The sequence below is a fragment of the Balaenoptera musculus genome, chromosome 15 (assembly GCF_009873245.2).
Source record: "Balaenoptera musculus isolate JJ_BM4_2016_0621 chromosome 15, mBalMus1.pri.v3, whole genome shotgun sequence".
Classification (NCBI taxonomy): Eukaryota; Metazoa; Chordata; class Mammalia; order Artiodactyla; family Balaenopteridae; genus Balaenoptera; species Balaenoptera musculus.
The window spans coordinates 21,710,419-21,728,225 of NC_045799.1; the positions used below are offsets into that span (position 1 = coordinate 21,710,419).

Below are 17,807 nucleotides of genomic sequence, written 5' to 3' on the forward strand. Positions count from 1 at the left end.
AGAGATCATGACCTGGGGATGGAACGGGACCTTTCTCCCTCACCTGGCAGGCCCCAGCAGCACTCTTCCTCCGTACATGTCCTGCTCTCTGGCCGCCCCCCACAAAAAGCTTTTTTTGGTTCTGCCAAGCCACCCACGTGCACTTTTCACGCCTCCACGCCTTGGCTCTTGCTGTTCTTTTTCCAAAGGTGACGCCCCCCTTCTCACGCGGTGGGCTCCTACTAGGCCTCCGGGACCACCTTTAGTGGCCAGTTCCGATGTTTAGTCTGTGACAGCACCGCCGTCAAACACACCCTTGTGCCCCCAGCTCTTGGTTGGTTGTTGTATTCAGGGAATTACAGGCTGCCTTCTGGGGGTTCATTTGACTATTGCTCAAATTTAAGTAATACATGTTAACTTTGTGGGGGGGTGGGGTAAAGAAGTCAATGGGTTCGTTGGCCTCCTTTAAGAAACACTATTTGAGACTCTATCCTTTAACTATTTTTTAAAAGTTTTAAATTCCAGTTATCACATCAGCAGAGAAATTTGTTCTTCTAACTGCTGTGGGGTGGTGGTAGGGAGTTAGGTTATTGTAGACATAGTAGAATTTTTAAATGTCCTGATCATAGTGGAACAGACCAGTTGTGGGCAGGTTCCAGTTAGGAGGCACTGTGCTAGTTGATGCCTGTTTTTGCTCATACTGCGCTGTTCTTTGCTTAGGTGCTTTTACTCCTCCTTCAGAATGGAATCATCATAATCATAGCCAACATAATGAGCTGCTGCTATGGGCTAGACACTGTGTTTTCACATAGTGACTCATTTAATACAACAAAGCTATGCAATAGGTATTATGTTATTCCCATTTGGCAAATGAGGAAACTGAGGCTGAGGGAGCTTGGGTGACCTGCCCAAGATCACGTAACTAAGATTAGAGAGAAGGGACTCTATCTATCTTTTTTACCCCAGCACCTTATTCGTAGCTGAGGTGAATAGCCTAAAATCACGGTCAATATCTAGTCATAATTACAACCTAGGGCCTTTGAGTCCAAATCTAGGCCATCTTTCTGTATTAAGTAACAGTGTCATATACTGAGCACTTTTATACCGAGTCACTGTGTATTAAGCGCATTACGTACATTCTTTTATTTAATCTTTACAACAGTCCTGTGGGGTACGGGTTATTATCACTATTTGACAGATGAGAAAACATTAAACATGGGTGAGTCATCAGTGTCACTTGGACACAAGAAATGACAGAACCAGGAATCAAATCAAGGTTATCTTATCCCAAGTTCTTCACTCCCGAGCCAGTGGTTGATTTATTCATTCAGCCGATAATTTTTGAGAACCTATGTCTGAAGCACTATTCTAGGCAAACAGACAGAATCTATGTCCTTGGAAGCTTACCTTCTGCAGGGGAAGATAAACATGTGTGTAAAATGAGCCCGAAAGTTATAAATGCCTTGAATAAAAATAAAGGAGGGTAAGAGGTATGAGGAATGCACGTATGGGCGGATTGGTGTGTATTATATATACTGGTCAGAGAAGGCCTCACTGATACGGTGACATTTGATCAGAGCCTTCAAAAAAATGAGAGAACAAGCCCTATGCTATGTGGTGAATGTTGCAGGCAGAGGGAAAACCAAGTGCAGAGTCCTGAGGTCAGACCATTGTTGGCATTTTCAAGGACCAGCAAGGAGGACAGCTCAAGTGATGTGAACCAGAAGGCTAGAAATGAGCTTAGAAAAGTTGCCAGGGACCGTATCATGTGGGGAACTATAGGCAATAGTAAGGACTTTGGACATTACTCGGAATGAAACAAGAGTCCATTGGACCATTTTGAGCAAAAGAGGAGCATGTGGTTATTAAGTAGAAAATAGACAGTAAAGGTGCAAGGGTAGGAGCAGGAGGACCAGTTCAGCTGCTGTTGTGATAACCCAGGTGAAAGGAAGACTCAGACCAGGGTGGAGGTAGTGAGAAAGGGTCAGATTCTGGGGATGTTTTAGAGGAAGAGATCACAGGATTTACTGACAGCATAGATATGAGGTATAAAAGAAGCAAGAGCTTATATGGCCCTAAGGGTTTTAGCCTAAGCAACCATAAGAATGGAGTTTGCATGTATGTACTGAATTGTGGGAAGAGCTGGTTTGGGTAGTAAGAGCAGTTTAGATGTGTATGTGTCTAATTGGAAATGCCTGTGCAAGTAGAGGTATCTCATAGGCAACTGGGTTTATGGGTCTGGAGTTCAAGGGAGAGATCTGGGGTAGAGATATAAATGTGGGAGTCATAAGGGGGAATAGGTATAGAAAGAAAAGGGGCCCAGTGATTAAGTCCTAGGACACGTCAACATTTGGAGGTCAGAAAGATGAGGAGGATATAATCATGTGATTTATCTTCTTTAGCCTGTTAATATTAATAACAGTGATTGATTTTCAAATACTGAGCCAGCCTTACATCCCTGGAATTTAGTCCTACTTTGTCATGGTGTGTAATTCTTTTTACATACTGCTAAATTATATTTCCTCATATTTTGTTTGGGATTTTGGCATCTATATTCATGAGGGAAATTGGTCTGCAGTTTTAAAATTTTTTTATATTTATTGAGTTTTGGTATCAGGGTAATACTAGCTTCATAAAATGGATTGGAAAGTGTTTCTTCTTCTTCCATTTCTAGAAGATTGTGTAGAATTGGTGTTAATTTTCTTTAAATGCTTGGTAGAAGTTTGCAGTGAAACCATCTGGGCCTGAAGAGTTCTTCTTTCTTTTTTCTTTGATTTTGGGAGTCTTTAAACAATAAATTCAGTTTCCTTATAAGGCTGTTCAGTAATCTATTTCAGAATGTGTGAATTGTGGTAGTTTGTGTTTTTTGAGAAATTTGCCATTTCATCTGTCAAATTTATGTGTATAAAATTATTTGTGGTATTCCTGTATTATCCTTTGATATCTGTAGTCTGTAGTACTGGTATTGGTAATTCCTCTCTCTGTCTCCCTCCTTCCCTCCCTCCCTCCATCCCTCCTTCCCTCCCTCCCTCCTTCCCTCCTTCCCTCTCTCCTTCTCTCCCTCTCTCTCTCCCTCTACCTCTCCCTCCCCCCACCCCCATCAGTCTAGTTAGAAGTCAATTTTATTGATCTCTCTAAAGAACCATTTCTTTGGTTCATTGATTTTCTCTATTGTTTTTTGTTTTAAACTTCAATTCCTGCTCTGATTTTTATTATTTCTTCCTTCTGCCTGCTTTGGATTTATTTTGCTTTATTTTATTTGTCTTTTTCTAGGTGTTTACTGTGGGAGTTTAGATTATTGATATTCATTTAAGAGCTTTCCTCTTTTCTAATATATATATTTAGTACTATAAATTTCCCTTTCAGCATGGCTGTACCTGTGTCTTACAAATTTTGATATGTTGAACTTTTATTTTCACTCATTTCCATGTATTTTTTAAAAATTTCCCTTGACATTTCCTCCTTGATCCGTGAATTATTTAGAAATGTGTTGCTTAATTTCCAGGTGTGTGAAGATTTTCCTGTTCTCTGTTAGTAGTTTCTAGTTTGATTCCATCGTGGTTGGGGAACACACTGTATGATTTTAGTTCTTTTAAGTTTGTTGAGGTTTATTTTGTGGTCCAGGATATGGTCTATCTTGGTGTGTGTTCTGTGGACACTTGAAAAGAATGTATATCCTACTGTCGTAGTATTCTGTAAATGTCAGTTATGTAAATGTTGGTTGGTGTGGTTGAGCTCTTGTGTTACAATTGATATTGTTCTATCAGTTGTTGAGAGAGGAATGTTGAAGTCACCACCTATACTTGTGATGACCACCTGTACTTTTCCTTTCAGTTTTATCCATTTTTGCTTCACACATTTTGCATCTCTGTTTTGTGCATACACACTTAAGATTACTATGTCTTCTTCACAGATTTACCCTTTAATCATTATATAATGTCCTTCTTTGTCTCTGGTAATTTTTTTGCTCTGAAGTCTACTTTATCTGATATTAATATAGCTAGTCTTGCTTTCCTTTGATTAATGTTTACATGATAATATCTTTTTCCATCTTTTTACTTTCAACCTGACTATATCATTATGTTTGAAGTGAATTTCTTGTAAACAGCATATAGTTAAGTCATATTTTTTAAGCAACTCTGACAGTCTTTTTTTATTGGTGTATTTAGACATTTTACATTTAATATAATTATTGATATGTTAGAGGTTAAGTCTGAAATTTAATTCTTTTGTTTTCTGTTTTTTCTGTTTTTTGTTTCTCCGTTATCTTTTTTTCTCCAGACTTCCTTTACTTGAACATTTTTTAGAATTCCATTCAATTTATCTGTAGTGTTTCTGAGTGTATCTCTTTGTATAACCATTTTAGTGGTTCTTCTAGGTATCATATTATGTGTATATAACTTATTTTTGACAGGTCTAGTGAAGTATATGTACCTTACTTCCTTTATATCTCTTTACCCTTTCCTGTTTATATTTGTCTTAAATATATCCTCTAGATACATTTAGAACCACATCAGTCAGTGTTATAATTTTTGCTTTAACTGTCAAACACAATTTATAAAATTTAAAAGAATAAGAAAAACCTATTGTATTTATACGTATTTTTATTTACCATGTTCTTTCTTCCTCCTTGATGTTCCAAGATTCTTTATTTATTTATTTATTTTTAACGTTTCCTTTCCGTTTAGAGAATTTCCTTTAGCCATTCTTTTAGAGTAGGCCTGCTGGTGACAAATTCTCTTAGTTTTCCTTCATCTGAGGATATCTCTCCAGTTCATTCCTCTTTTTTTTTTTTTTTTTCTGATGGACATTTTTGCTGGGTATAGGATTCTGTGTTGACAGTTCTTCTTTTTTTTTTTTTCAGCACCTGAAAATTATTGTGTTGCTTCCTTCTGGCCTACATGGTTTCTGAGGAAAAATCCAGTGTCATTCAAATAGTTTTTCCCATATAGGCAAGGTATCATTTTTCTCTGGCTGCTTTCAAGATTTTTTGTCATTTGTTTTCATAAATTTTAATTTTAATTATAATTATAATTGGTGCAGATTTCTTTGGGGTAATCCTGTTTAGGGTTCACTCAGCTTCTTGAGTATATAGATTTATGTCTCTTGCCAAATTTGGGAAGCTTTCAGTACTTTGAGTACTTTTTCAACCCTGCCCTTTTTCTTCTCTCATTCTGGGATGCTTAAATCATTTGTTATAGTCCCATAGGTCCCTGAGCCTCTTTTCAGTCTGTTTTCTCTTTGTTGTTCAGATTGGGTAATTTCTCTTATTCTGTCTTCCATGTTACAGATCTTTCCTTTGTCCCCTCCATTCTCCTGTTGAGCCCATCTGCTGAGCTTTTTATTTGTTATTGAATTTTTCAGTTCTAAAATTTCTGTTTGTTTCTTCTTTGTATCTTCTATTTCTTTGCAGAGGTTTTCTGTTCTTTTGTTTTAAACAAGTTCATAATCGCTTATTGAAGCATTTTCATCACAGCTGCTTTAATAACTTTGTCAGATAATTCTAATGTCTCTGTCATCTTAGTGTTAACGTATATTGATTGATTTTTCTTTTTTTATTCATTTGGAGATCTTCCTGGTTCTTGGGTATGGTGAATGATTTTTGACTGGACATTTCTGTATTATGTTCTAAGACTCTGGACCTTACAGAAGTCTTCTTTTTAGCTGGCTTCCTCTGAAACCACTCTGGCAGGATAAGGCAGGGGTGGGGGGACCAACCTTGTTACTTCCAAGTGTAGGTAGAAGTCCAGATTCCTCACTCAGCCTCCTTTGACACCCATGAGGGAGGGCTCCTAATTACTGTTAGGTAGAAGTGGGAGTCCTGTCTCCCCACTCCTACTTAGCCTTCTCTTTCTTTTTTCCCCCCATCTTTATTGAGATAGAATTGACATACAACATTGTAAAAGTTTAAGATGTACAATGTAATGATTTGATACACATATCAGTGTATATATATTGAGAATGATTACCACAATAAGGTTAGTTAACACCTCCATCACCTCACAAAATTACCCTTTTGTGTGTGTGGTAAGATCATTTGAGATCTACTCTACTCTCTTAGCAATTTCATGGATCATCAGACTGACCTTGCAAACTTTTAAAATAGATTCTCAAAGCATACCTGTTCCACCCCACCCCCAACATAGATTCTGATGCAGTAGATCTGGTGTGAGGCCCAGGCATCTGTACTTACATTGTTTCCCCTTGGTTCTGATAAACAGTTGGGTTGGAAACCTCTGGTGTAGTGAAAAGAGTGCGTACAGCCTTTGGAGTCCCACAGGCTTGAGGTGAATCCCACTGCTTGCTGTGTAACCTTGGGCATCACTTAATCTCTCTGAACCTTGTGTTACTCAGCTTGTAGACGAGCAATTTATGTACATTGCCTAGCATATGGTGGGTTTTTTCAACAAATATTAATTCTCTTCTTTCTAGTCAAGAACTTGTGTTGGCAGTTCTTTTATTTAAACTCATATTTCTGGGATCTAAACCCAGTCTTTCTACCATGTGCTAGTTAATTCAAAGTTAGAAGTTTTAGAGATCATCTTATCCACCAAGTTTATTTTATGTTGAAGAAACTAAAATTCATGGAAACCACACAACCAGGTACTGTCAGAGCCAGGACTATCACCCAGATTGTCAGATTCCTGTTCTCATACTCATTCTGTCTGGAAACACCCTAAAAATGGGCTGGCATGCAGTCAAAATCTAGAACTATGATTGCCGCCTGAGAGTGACTCTAGTAAGATCCTCCTGTAATGGATGAGATTGACTACCTGTAGGAATAACTCACCCCAGGAGAAGAAGAGTATGGTGGTTTTTACCCAGACTCCAGTTCACACATATCTGATATCAAAGATCCACCAAAGAGAGAGCCAGACCTTGGTCTATGGCGATTGATTCAACAAGCATTTATTGAATGCCTGCTCTTTGCCGGAAGCAATAAACAAAACTGTCAACTATTACTGCCCTCATAGAGCTTATATTTTAGTGGGAAGAGAGAGACAATAAACAAATAAATAGGTGGATAACTTAGTTTGACAAATGGTACTAAATGCTATGTAGGAAAATTTCAAAGGCAGGGGAAGGAGATTGGGAGTGCAAGGCAGGGGAGGAGTGAGGATGGGTTGCAGTTTTAAATTAGGGTGATCAGAGAAGGCCTCCCTCAGAATTCACGTTTGAGTAAAGCCCTGAAAGGTGAGAGAGCAAGCCGTGAGGATATATCGTGGAACAGCAAGTTACAAAGGCCGCGAGCAGGTGGTCTCATCAGAACATCACTCCTGTGTGAGGCATGGCTCACTTGCCATGATGGTGACTCCCTCTCGTCTCTGCCTTTATTAGGGGCTATAACTTTTCTGCTTTCTGGCCTTTGCTGGTGAGGTATTGTTCCTTGAACAGCCTTCCCATGCAGCCCCAAGTGTGTAGTCCCCCCACCCCAACATAAATCCTCCTCCCTCCATGAACCCTTCCCTTTTGGTGTTCATTCTTTTTCTGAGTTCCTTTTGTACTTCTCTGGGGTTTTTTCCTCCCTTTTTCACTTTTTAACTATATGATACAATAAGTACCTTGTGGTCTATCGTCTTATCTTTTAAGTGTCTGTAAAGTATAGCACCTACAGATTGTCCCGTTTGTCTGCACCACCTGGACACCATGGCCCAGGGATCTTACACAGCCCATCCCTGTGAAAAGGCAGAAAGAGATGGGAAGGAGGGGAAGAAGCTGCCGGGGGAATGGGTTCACTCAAGCACTCCGATTGCAGATCTCTTCCCCCACCTCCCCAGTGACTGCTTTCTATGACCGCGGAAGGGGTACACTGAACTCAGAAAGGGTTAGAGTCAAGAACTGGTTTATATAGTCACTGTCTGCCACAGTTGAACTCTGGGTTGTTTTCTCTGCTCACCCCGAGAATCAGCTTGTTCTGAATGCCTCATCCCAGTATCACTTTCTGGGCCAGAATACCCCAGTTGCTGTCAGTTATATAAACATCAAACTTTGCAGTGCCACTTTAATCAGTGTTGCATTTTATCGGAATAGAATCTAGGACTCCTAAGCTTCTAAATCTGTGAGCAGTTCCTTCTGTAATCGACATATTGTCACACGGGTGTGATTTCATGACCATCCCATAAAGGTATATGATTGCCTTTTATAGTCATGCCATAGTAGCAGTTTGTTATACTGTCTTCCTTACAGAAAGCTGGTTTATGTATTTCTGAGCCTGTAACCCATTCTTTTGAAGATCTCCAATTGTGGTAAGTCTTCATCTGTATAGTATCCCATTGGGAGAATATACCACAGTTTATCCATTCTACTATAGATGTGCATTTGGGTAGTTTCTTTGTGGGGACAATTGTGGATAGTGTATTCCAGAACACATCTATTGGTAAATTTATGTATGCATTTCTGTTAAGTATATATCAAAGAATGTGATTACTAGATCATAGAGCGTATGTATGTTTACCTTTAGCATAATAGATACTGCCTAAGGATTTTCCAAAGTAGTTGTATCAATTACACTCTTACCAGCATTGAATGAGAGTTTTGGTTGTTTTATATCCTTGCCAACGCCTAGTATTTTCTTTTCCTTTTTCTTTTTTTCCCCTTTTTTTCAGCTTAGCCCTTCTGGTGGGTGTGTAATGGTATTTTGTTGTGGTTTTATATTGCATTTTCCGGAGCAGTGATGTTAATGTCTTTTCATGTGTTTATTGGCCATTTGGATATCCTCTATTGTGGTATGCTTGTTCAAGTTCTTTTCCATGTTTCTGTTGGATTGTCTTTTTCTTATGATTTATAGAAAATCTTTTATATTTCAGTGTAGTCCAATTTATCATTTTTTTATGGTTAGCTCTTTTCTGTGTCCTGTTTAAGAAATCTTTGGCTACTCCAAGATTACAAAGACATTCTTTGTTTTCTTCAGAAAGCTTTATTATTTGACATTTCATGTTTAAATCTAGTATGAGATGTAATCAAGACCTATATATTTTTTCGTATGGATAGCCAGGTGGCACAGTACCTTTAATTGAAAAGACCATTCTTTCCCAGTTGATTTCAGTGTCAACTTTGTCAGGTATGTGAGTCTATATATGGAGTCTCTGTTGTATATGTGGGGGCTATTTCTGGACTCTGTTCAGTTCCACTAATCTGTTTGTCTTTCTTTTTGCCCTTTAATTATTGTATCTTTACAGTAAATCTTGAAATCAGATAGTGTAAAACTTACACCACCAAAATTTACCAATTTAATTCCTCTTCTTCAAGATTGTCTTTGCTATTCTAGGTTGTTTGCATTCCTATATCAATTTTAGAGTCGTCTTATAACTTTCTATAAAAGTGCTGCTGGGGTTTTGATTGGGATTATGTTGATTCTGTACCAGCGGTTCTTATCCAGGGCGATTTTTGCCCTACACAGGACATTTGTTAGTATCTGGAGACATTTTTGGTTGGTACTCTTGGGGGAGTGCTACTGGCATGTTGGGGACAGAGGCCAAAGATGCTGCTAAATATCTGACAATGCACAGAACAGCTCTCCACCAACAACTTATCCAGCCCAGAATGTCAGTAGTGCCACTGTTGAGAAACTCTGGATTCATGTAATCAGTGTTTCAGTTGGGCTTCTGTCCACCATCTTATTAAGTATTTGTTTTCTGTTTGACCCACCAGTTTTGCTTCCCTTTTTCTCATTTTTCACCTTTTGGATCAATCAAAAGTACTTATTATCCCATTTTTACTACTGTCTGAACTTTTATAGCTCTTTTGGAGTTTTCCCTATAGATTTCAACATGCATTCTTGACAGTCTAATATGGATTTTTTTATCACTTCCTGATGCTGCTAGACTCTTAATACACTTAACTCCTTTTACACTATCCATGCACCTTTTGTGCATTATTGTCTTGCATTTTACCTTCAGCTGTGAAAGATTTTTATAGGGTGTAAAATTCAAGGTTGGCAGTTACTTTCTTTTCACACTTTAAAGATGTCATTCTGTTGTTTTCTGGATTTCATCATTTCTTTAGAGAAGTTGCCTGTCACTTCTGTTGCTGCATTAACTTTTAAGATTTTTCTCCATACTTTTGGTTTTTCAGCAGTTTGACTATGATGTGTCTGTGTGTGTTTCTCTTTGTATTGTCAACTTGGGCTTTGCTGAGCTTCTTGAATCTGTGGGTTGATCTCTTTCATTTGTTTGGACATTTCTCAGCCATTTGTCCCCCAGCAGCAGCCTTCTCTCAGAAGTCATGTATTTTGAGATCCCTGAAGACTGTGGTTTTGCATATAGGACTCCAGTCCTATATGACCACATTAAAAACATCGTGGTTTCTTTTTCCTCAGTGACAGCCCTCGGCCTGGGCCTCTTCGTAATCCTGAGCCATGTCCAGGATCAGCAAATGGAAAACAAACAAACAAACAAAAAACCCAACTATTGATTGTTGACTCAACTGTGAACTTTCATCCTTCACTAGAGTATTAGTTCATCTGGTCTTTGTTGCTTCTGCAACTATTTGATGCTTTAAGAAACGATTTTTATAATTTATCTGGTTTCTCTAGTAGTCACCAGGAGTATTGGCCTGCCATACCCTCCTATATCCTACTTGAAAGGAGAATCTATATAGATGTTTCTGAGTGCTTATCATATGCCAGATGCCCTTGTAGGTTCTAGGTGTAGGATTGCCCAGTCTAAAGTAGATAAACCAGGCATATACAAAATAATTCAGCATGCTAAATACTGTAATAGCAGTATGTACAGTGGTAGGAGAAAGGAGGAGAATATGAAATAGCACTACCTGTTTAGGAAATTGCAAGTTTTATAATTTCACATGGTTGCAGTTTCAAGTTCAAGGGGTGAAGCAGTGCGAAATGAGGTTGATGAGACAGACAGGGGCCTGATGGTGCAGGGCCCTGTATGCCATGGTAAAAAGGTGTTTGTACTTTAGGCAGGCTACAAAGAGCAGGTGAAGGATTTTAAACATGGAAAAGAGTGATCCAGATTTTTGTTTTAAAAAAATTACTTACATGTCAGTGTGAAATATGGATTCAAGAAGGGCAAGCACACAAGGCAAGGGTGGCTGGAGAAGAAACCATTACGGTCAGTCCAATATCAAATAGATGATTATCATCATCAACAGCTTTGAAAGATGTTGAAGGGGTAGAACTGATGAAATTTAAGGGAACAGTGGAATTAAGAGGGAGGTGAAAGAAAGCAGAGAGGCTAAGGCGTCTAGTCCAGGTGAGGACCATAAATCACAAAGGGAATACAGAAGAAAGCAGGTAAGTTCAGGTTGGGACAGGTTGTATGTTCTCACTTCACTTGCTGTATTACAGTTTTTGTCATATTATCTGAGAACATAGTTCAGGGGACCCCAGGTTATTGTCTTGAAACTCCTGAGATAAATAAGAGAGATGCAGAGCCCCCGGCCATCGCCTTCACCCCAGCTTTAACCAGACCCTCTGATTTTATCTGTTGTACATGCTGGGCTTCCACTTAAACATTTTATTTGAAGAAAGTTTTCCATGCTAAAAGAAAAAAAAGTTACTCAGCAATGTTTCCTTCTTCATTCATCTTCCCATTTTAGGTCTGTTTCGAGTCACTTCTTGTTTGAATGGAGTCCTCTGATAGGGCATGTGGTACTACCGTCTCTGAATCCTTGCATACGGCTCTTTCACCCTGACAGCTGAATATCTTCACTGTAAGTAGGGTTTGGGGGCCACAATCCTTTATTTGCAGTCAGTAGATGCTCTTCCACTGTCTTCTATTGCAAATGAGAAGTCCAAAGCCGGTCTTTTTCCTTTATAAGTTATTTGTTGTTTCTTCCTGAAGGCATATGTGATTTTTTTTCCCTTTATCTTTTAGTGTACAGGAATTTTACCACAATTTGACTAGGTGTGTATCCTTCAGTCTTTTCAGTCTCCAGATAAATCCTTTTGCAGCTCAGGGAAATGTTTCAGTTATCTATTTGTTTTAGCTCCTCCATCTGTTCCTTTTTTTCCTTCCAGAATTCTCAGCTATTTATATGTGGGTTCTCCCAGATCTGTCCTCCAAGTCTCACATTTTCCATCTCTTTGTATTTTTGCTGAGAGTTTTAAGATAGCTCTACTTGATCTTCCCAGCCACTAATTGGATCTCAGCAATTAACCGCCTTTTTTTTTTTTTTAATCAGTTGAGCTTTTTTAGTGTGGAAAGACATGTTTTTAAATTCTAAGAAATATCTTTTGTCTTGTAATTGAATTTCCTTATTGGTCTTATTATTTTTCATATTCTTGTCTGTCTCCTTTAGCATTTCTGTTAAACTAAGGTTCACCCCCTCAAAGGTGCTCTATTTGCATTTCCTGCTCCTGACTGTTGGGTCCCATTAAGTGGTTACTTCCTTTGCTTCTGTTGTAACTACTAGTACCTTGGGCAAGGGGTGGCACAGTAGTAGCCTCTGGGTCATCAGTGTGTGAGCTGGTGCTGATAGGGTGTCAGTAGTCCCTGGCCCAGCTTTCTGGCCTCCACACCTGGCATTTTGCTAGTCTGGAATAGGGAAGATTTGAGCTTCTTCCCTTCCCTGGCTTCTTGAGGGTCACAGAGACCAGGAGATATCCCCCCAAGGACCCTCACAAACCAGCACTGCCTTTCCTCTCATGGAGTTCTGTGGACCAGACTCTGTCCAGGGTCTGAGAGCATGATTGTTGCCCTGGAGCCCTCTCCTGACCCACGGAGGAGATCCAGCACCAGCTCTCTCTCTGGGCTGAGCAGGTCTTGCCCACACCCACCAGGCACCACTTGCCTGCCAGCACTACTGGGGACAGCGAGAAGCAGCGGACACTTTCTTGTCATCATCTGTTCAGAAGCCCCCAGCAAACAGAGCTGAGACAGAGAGAGAGAAAGAGAGAGAGAGAGAGGGAGACACCACCAGACTAGGTGATCTCTAAGCCTCCATCCAGTGCCAGCATTTTACAGTTGTGCACGTTTAATGGTCTCCAGCTTCAACTCAGTCCTCAGTACCCTTGGGCCACACTTTTGTGTCTTCCCAGCATGCTCTGCTTCCCCAAAGGAATATTTGAGAATTTTATTTCTCTCCTCAAGCCCTCTGTTTACCCACCTCTTATTCGCTATCAGTCCATGACTTTGCATTTCCCCTCACAGAGAAAAGAGCCTCTTCTCTGTGAGGGGAAATGCAAAGTCATGGGCTGATAGCCCATGTGTAAAGTCGCTCAGCTCCTTCACTTACCTATAAACCTGTCTCCTTTCACTGCCTGCCTGCCATCCACCTCTCCATCCTGCTCAAATCTCTCTTCTCCCGTGGTCTCTGTGGTAGTGTGCGCTCCTGGTTTTCCCATTTCTCTGCCCACTCCCTTTCATTTTGTTTTGCTTTCAGTCTCACCCAGCTCTGAGTCTTCTCCTGTATTGCTGGCTGCCAGGGGGTCTTTCCAGTGCATAAAGTTGTTCCTATCACCCTCTGCTTGAAATCTCTCCATGACAAGAACAGGCAAAATTAGTTCAGGCTGATAAAAGTCAGAGTAATGGTTACCTCTGGGCAGGGGAAATAGGAATTGATTGCAAAGGGGCATGAGGGAGCCTTCCAGGGTGCTGGAAATATTATATATCTTATTTGGGGTAGTGGTTCTATGGGTCTCTGCATACATTAAAATTCACTGAGCTGTTATGTTAAGACTAGTGCCTTTCGCTCTATGTATATTATACCTCAAGTTAAAAAAGACAAAACCTTCAGTGGCTCTCCATCACTACCACAGGTTAAAATCCATACTCCTTAGAATAGCCCACAGGTTCCAATTCACTCCTCCCTTGAGTCTTGGCTCAAGCATCTTCCTCCTGTGAAACCCACCCTGGTTTTCTGAGTGTTATGACGCATACGTCTTCTACACTCATGTAGGACCATAAGCACAGGCCTAGCCTAATTCTTAAGAGACTGTGTTGTAACTGTACATCTGCTTCCCTCCCTGGACTGGGAGCTCCCTAAGACTAGGAACCGGCTCTTTTCCGTTCCATCGCTCCCCTAGCACCGCGTGGAGTGACTGGTACATAAGCCCCCACTGAATGTCTGTTGAATGAATGAGTGCAAGTTCACTTTGTATTTGCTTTGAGCTTGGTCTTCTTTACTGAAAAGTCTCCTCCCTCCAGCCTGCAGGGTGTTTCCTCAGAGAGAGGAAGCCTGTTGCACAATGGCGGTTTTTGATACTCCAGAGGAGGCCTTTGGCGTCTTGCGGCCCATCTGTGTTCAGCTCACAAAGACCCAGACAGTGGAGAATGTGGAGTGTCTGCAGGCACAGTTACAAGTCGTGAGTGACTCTGCCCTTCAGGAACTTCAGCAGTACATCCTCTTCCCTTTGCGATTTACCCTGAAGACCCCGGGCCCCAAAAGAGAGCACTTGATCCAGAGTGTGGTGGAATGCATCACCCTCGTCCTCTCTTCAACGTGTGTGAAGGAACAAGAACTTCTCCAGGAACTCTTTTCGGAACTCTCTGCTTGCCTGTATTCACCCAACTCCCAGAAACCTGCCGCTGTGTCAGAGGAGTTGAAATTGGCTGTGATCCAGGGCCTCAGTGCATTAATGCACTCGGCTTATGGGGACATCATTCTGACTATTTATGAGCCCTCCATTCTGCCTCGTTTAGGATTTGCTGTATCTTTACTGTTAGGCCTAGCAGAACAGGAGAAATCAAAACAAATTAAAATGGCTGCCTTAAAATGTTTACAGGTTTTACTCTTTCAATGTGAGTGTCAAGACCATCCAAGGTCCTTGGATGAACTTGAGCAAAAGCAGCTGGGGGATTTGTTTGCTTCTTTTTTACCTGGCCTCTCAACTACACTGACCAGGGTCATCACAGGAGACTTCAAACAAGGGCACAGCATTGTCGTGTCTTCCCTAAAGGTCTTTTACAAGACAGTGAGCTTCATTATGGCTGATGAACAGCTCAGAAGAGTCTCAGAGGTCCGAGCAAAGCCTGCCGTGGAGCACAGAGTAGCGGAGCTGTTGGTTCACAGGGAAGCCAATTGGGTAAAAACTACCGGCGACAGGTTGACTGTCCTTATTAAAAAGATAATTGAGAGCGTTTCAGTTTACCCACACTGGAAGGTGAGGCTGGAACTGATAGACTTTGTCGAGGCCCTTCTCTTGAAGTGCAGTCAGTCACTGGTCGAATCGGCTGGTCCCCTTCTGAAGGCTCTGGTGAGTCTGGTAAATGATGAGAGTCCTGACGTCCAAGCCCAATGCAATAAAATTCTGAGACGTTTTGCAGATGAGAAAGTAGTGGTGGGCAGCAGAGCCTTTGCTGACATCTTGTCAGAAAACCTGCACTCCCTTGCCACGTCCCTTCCCCGCCTGATGAACTCCCAAGACGATCAGGGCAGATTCTCTACCCTCTCCTTGTTACTCGGGTACCTGAAACTCTTGGGCCCCAAAGTGAACTTTGTCCTCAACTCTGTGGCCCATCTCCAGCGCCTTTCCAAAGCGCTTATCCAAGTTCTAGAATTAGACGTGACTGACATCAAAATCGTTGAAGAGCGGCATTGGAACTCTGAGCATCTGAGCACTTCTCCAGAGACTTCAGCCTTGCGGCCATGGGCTCAAATGCAGAGGAGATATTTCCGCTTCTTCACTGACGAGAGGGTTTTCCTGCTCTTGAGGCAGGTTTGTCAGCTTCTTGGTTTCTATGGGAACCTCTACTTGCTCGTGGATCACTTTATGGAACTGTACCACGAATCTGTGGTTTACCGGAAGCAGGCCGCCATGATCCTTAATGAACTGGTTGTAGGGGCTGCTGGGTTAGGGGTAGAGAATCTTCATGAAAAACACATTAAAACAAACCCAGAGGAACTGAGGGAGATCGTGACATCAATACTTGAAGAATACACAAGCCAAGAAAACTGGTATTTGGTCACTTGCCTGGAAGCTGAAGAAGTGGGAGAGGAGCTGACGATGATGCGGTCAGGCCTTCAGGCCCTCGCATCTGGTGCACACGCCTGCCAGGCTACCTCTCCTCCCACCTTCTCAAAGCCAAGTCCCACGATCTGCTCCATGAACAGCAACATCTGGCAAATATGCATCCAGTTGGAAGGGATTGGCCACTTTGCACACGCACTAGGGAAAGACTTCCGTTTGCTCTTGATGTCAGCCCTCTATCCAGTCCTGGAGAAAGCTGGAGACCAAACCCTGCTTATCAGTCAGGCCGCCATCAGTGCCATGATGGACATTTGCCAGGCTTGTGGCTACGACTCCCTGCAGCAGCTGATCAATCAGAATTCAGACTATTTGGTAAATGGGATCTCTTTAAATCTGCGTCATCTGTCTCTCCACCCGCATACCCCGAAGGTCTTGGAAGTCATGCTACAGAACTCAGATGCTAGCCTGCTCCCTTTGGTGGCAGATGTGGTTCAAGACGTCTTGACTACCCTGGACCAATTTTATGATAAGAGAACAACTTCCTTTGTCAGTGTACTGCATGCCCTGCTGGCAGCATTAGGTACATTGAGAGCCCTTTTTAAATGCTGATTGGAGGGAAGGACTAGTATCCTTGTTCGCCTAACTGTTTTTTTCTTTGTTTGGGGTTATGCTGTGAAGGACGTTATTTGAATAGGTGTCTGTCTGGTCCCACATGTTACGGTAGAGTTCCATTGCTTATGTTTTTATACTTTTAATAATCTCTACCATCTGTTGAACCCCTGCTCTGTCCCAGGGACATAAACCCTGCAGACTAAATGTAAACATTATTTTTATTTTGCAGGTAAGGAAAACTAAGGCTCAGTGAGCTCTTACTTAGCCAAGGTTACACAATTAATAAGGAGGAAAGTCAGGATTTATGACAATTTTGTTCTTTTCAATATACCAGACTGCTTCTGACAGTATTTAGAGTTAGCAGTATCTGTGCTAATGGAGAACAGGACTAACATCAATTATTTAGTCCACAGATAATCTAGAACAGTACTGTCCAATAGAACTTTCTGTAATGATGGAACTGTTCTCTATCTGTTCTGTCCAATACAATAACTACATGTGGCTAGTGCAGCTGAGGAACTGAATTTTTTATTTTTATTTAAATAGCCACATGTAGCTAGCTAGTGACTGCCATGTTGGACAGAGCAGGTCTAGAAACTTTCTTGTAACCTTTTAATTGTATGAGGTGGTTTGAATTTCTCTACTTCCCTTTCACCCTGTTGGGTGTCTGTTGGAGGTGTTACCCACCATTAAAATGGCAAAGTTTTGGACTATAAGAAAGAGAATCCCTCCACTGGATAGTCAATCTTCGAATGAAAAAAAAAAAAAAAATATATATATATATATATATATATATATATATGAGCTATATACATGAGTTCCTTTTATCCAAAGAGCATACCTCCAGTATTTATTTCAGTACTTCTAATAGCCACCAAAGTAGGTGGAAAGGTCGCTGACCTCATTTTGTCAGCTGAAAAAGCTAAGACCATGTAAGAAAGTTTCTCAAGGAAGGTGACTGAACAGGGACGGTCCTCTGCCCTGTAGCTGATACCACTTCCAGTGTTCATTCATTCATTCATGAACGTTCACATGCAGTGTACATGTTCTTTTATTCATTCGTTCAGTAAAGATTACCTGCCATATGTTAGACACTGCTAAGTAATCAGGATTCAGCAGTGAACAAGATGAATAAACTCAAGGAGCTTTCCTGCTACTGCAAGAGAGTAACAGGACAGTAGCAGAGTGGTCAGGGGACTTGATCATGGCACTTCCTCCCTGAGGAAACGGCATTAGAGCTGAGACCTGAAGGCTGAGAAGGGCCCATCAGTACATATGGAGCTGTCACATCCTTTTTATGGTTTTTAAGAACATTCAGGCAAAGGGAACAGCAGATGCAAAGGTC

At 41.1% G+C, this 17,807-nt stretch overlaps 1 protein-coding gene across 2 annotated transcripts in view; it reads left to right on the plus strand.

The window, feature by feature from the left end:
• Positions 1–17,807, plus strand: part of TTI1 (TELO2 interacting protein 1) — a 42,655-nt gene that overhangs the window by 139 nt on the left and 24,709 nt on the right. Inside the window, exons 2-3 of one of the 2 annotated variants that reach the window (XM_036827148.1) lie at positions 11,539–11,652; positions 14,088–16,430. In XM_036827148.1, the coding sequence (XP_036683043.1) occupies positions 14,129–16,430 (2,302 nt within the window). In that variant the 5' untranslated portion in view covers positions 11,539–11,652; positions 14,088–14,128. The remainder of the gene's footprint in view (positions 1–11,538; positions 11,653–14,087; positions 16,431–17,807) is intronic. The other variant, XM_036827149.1, reaches the window with a different exon arrangement.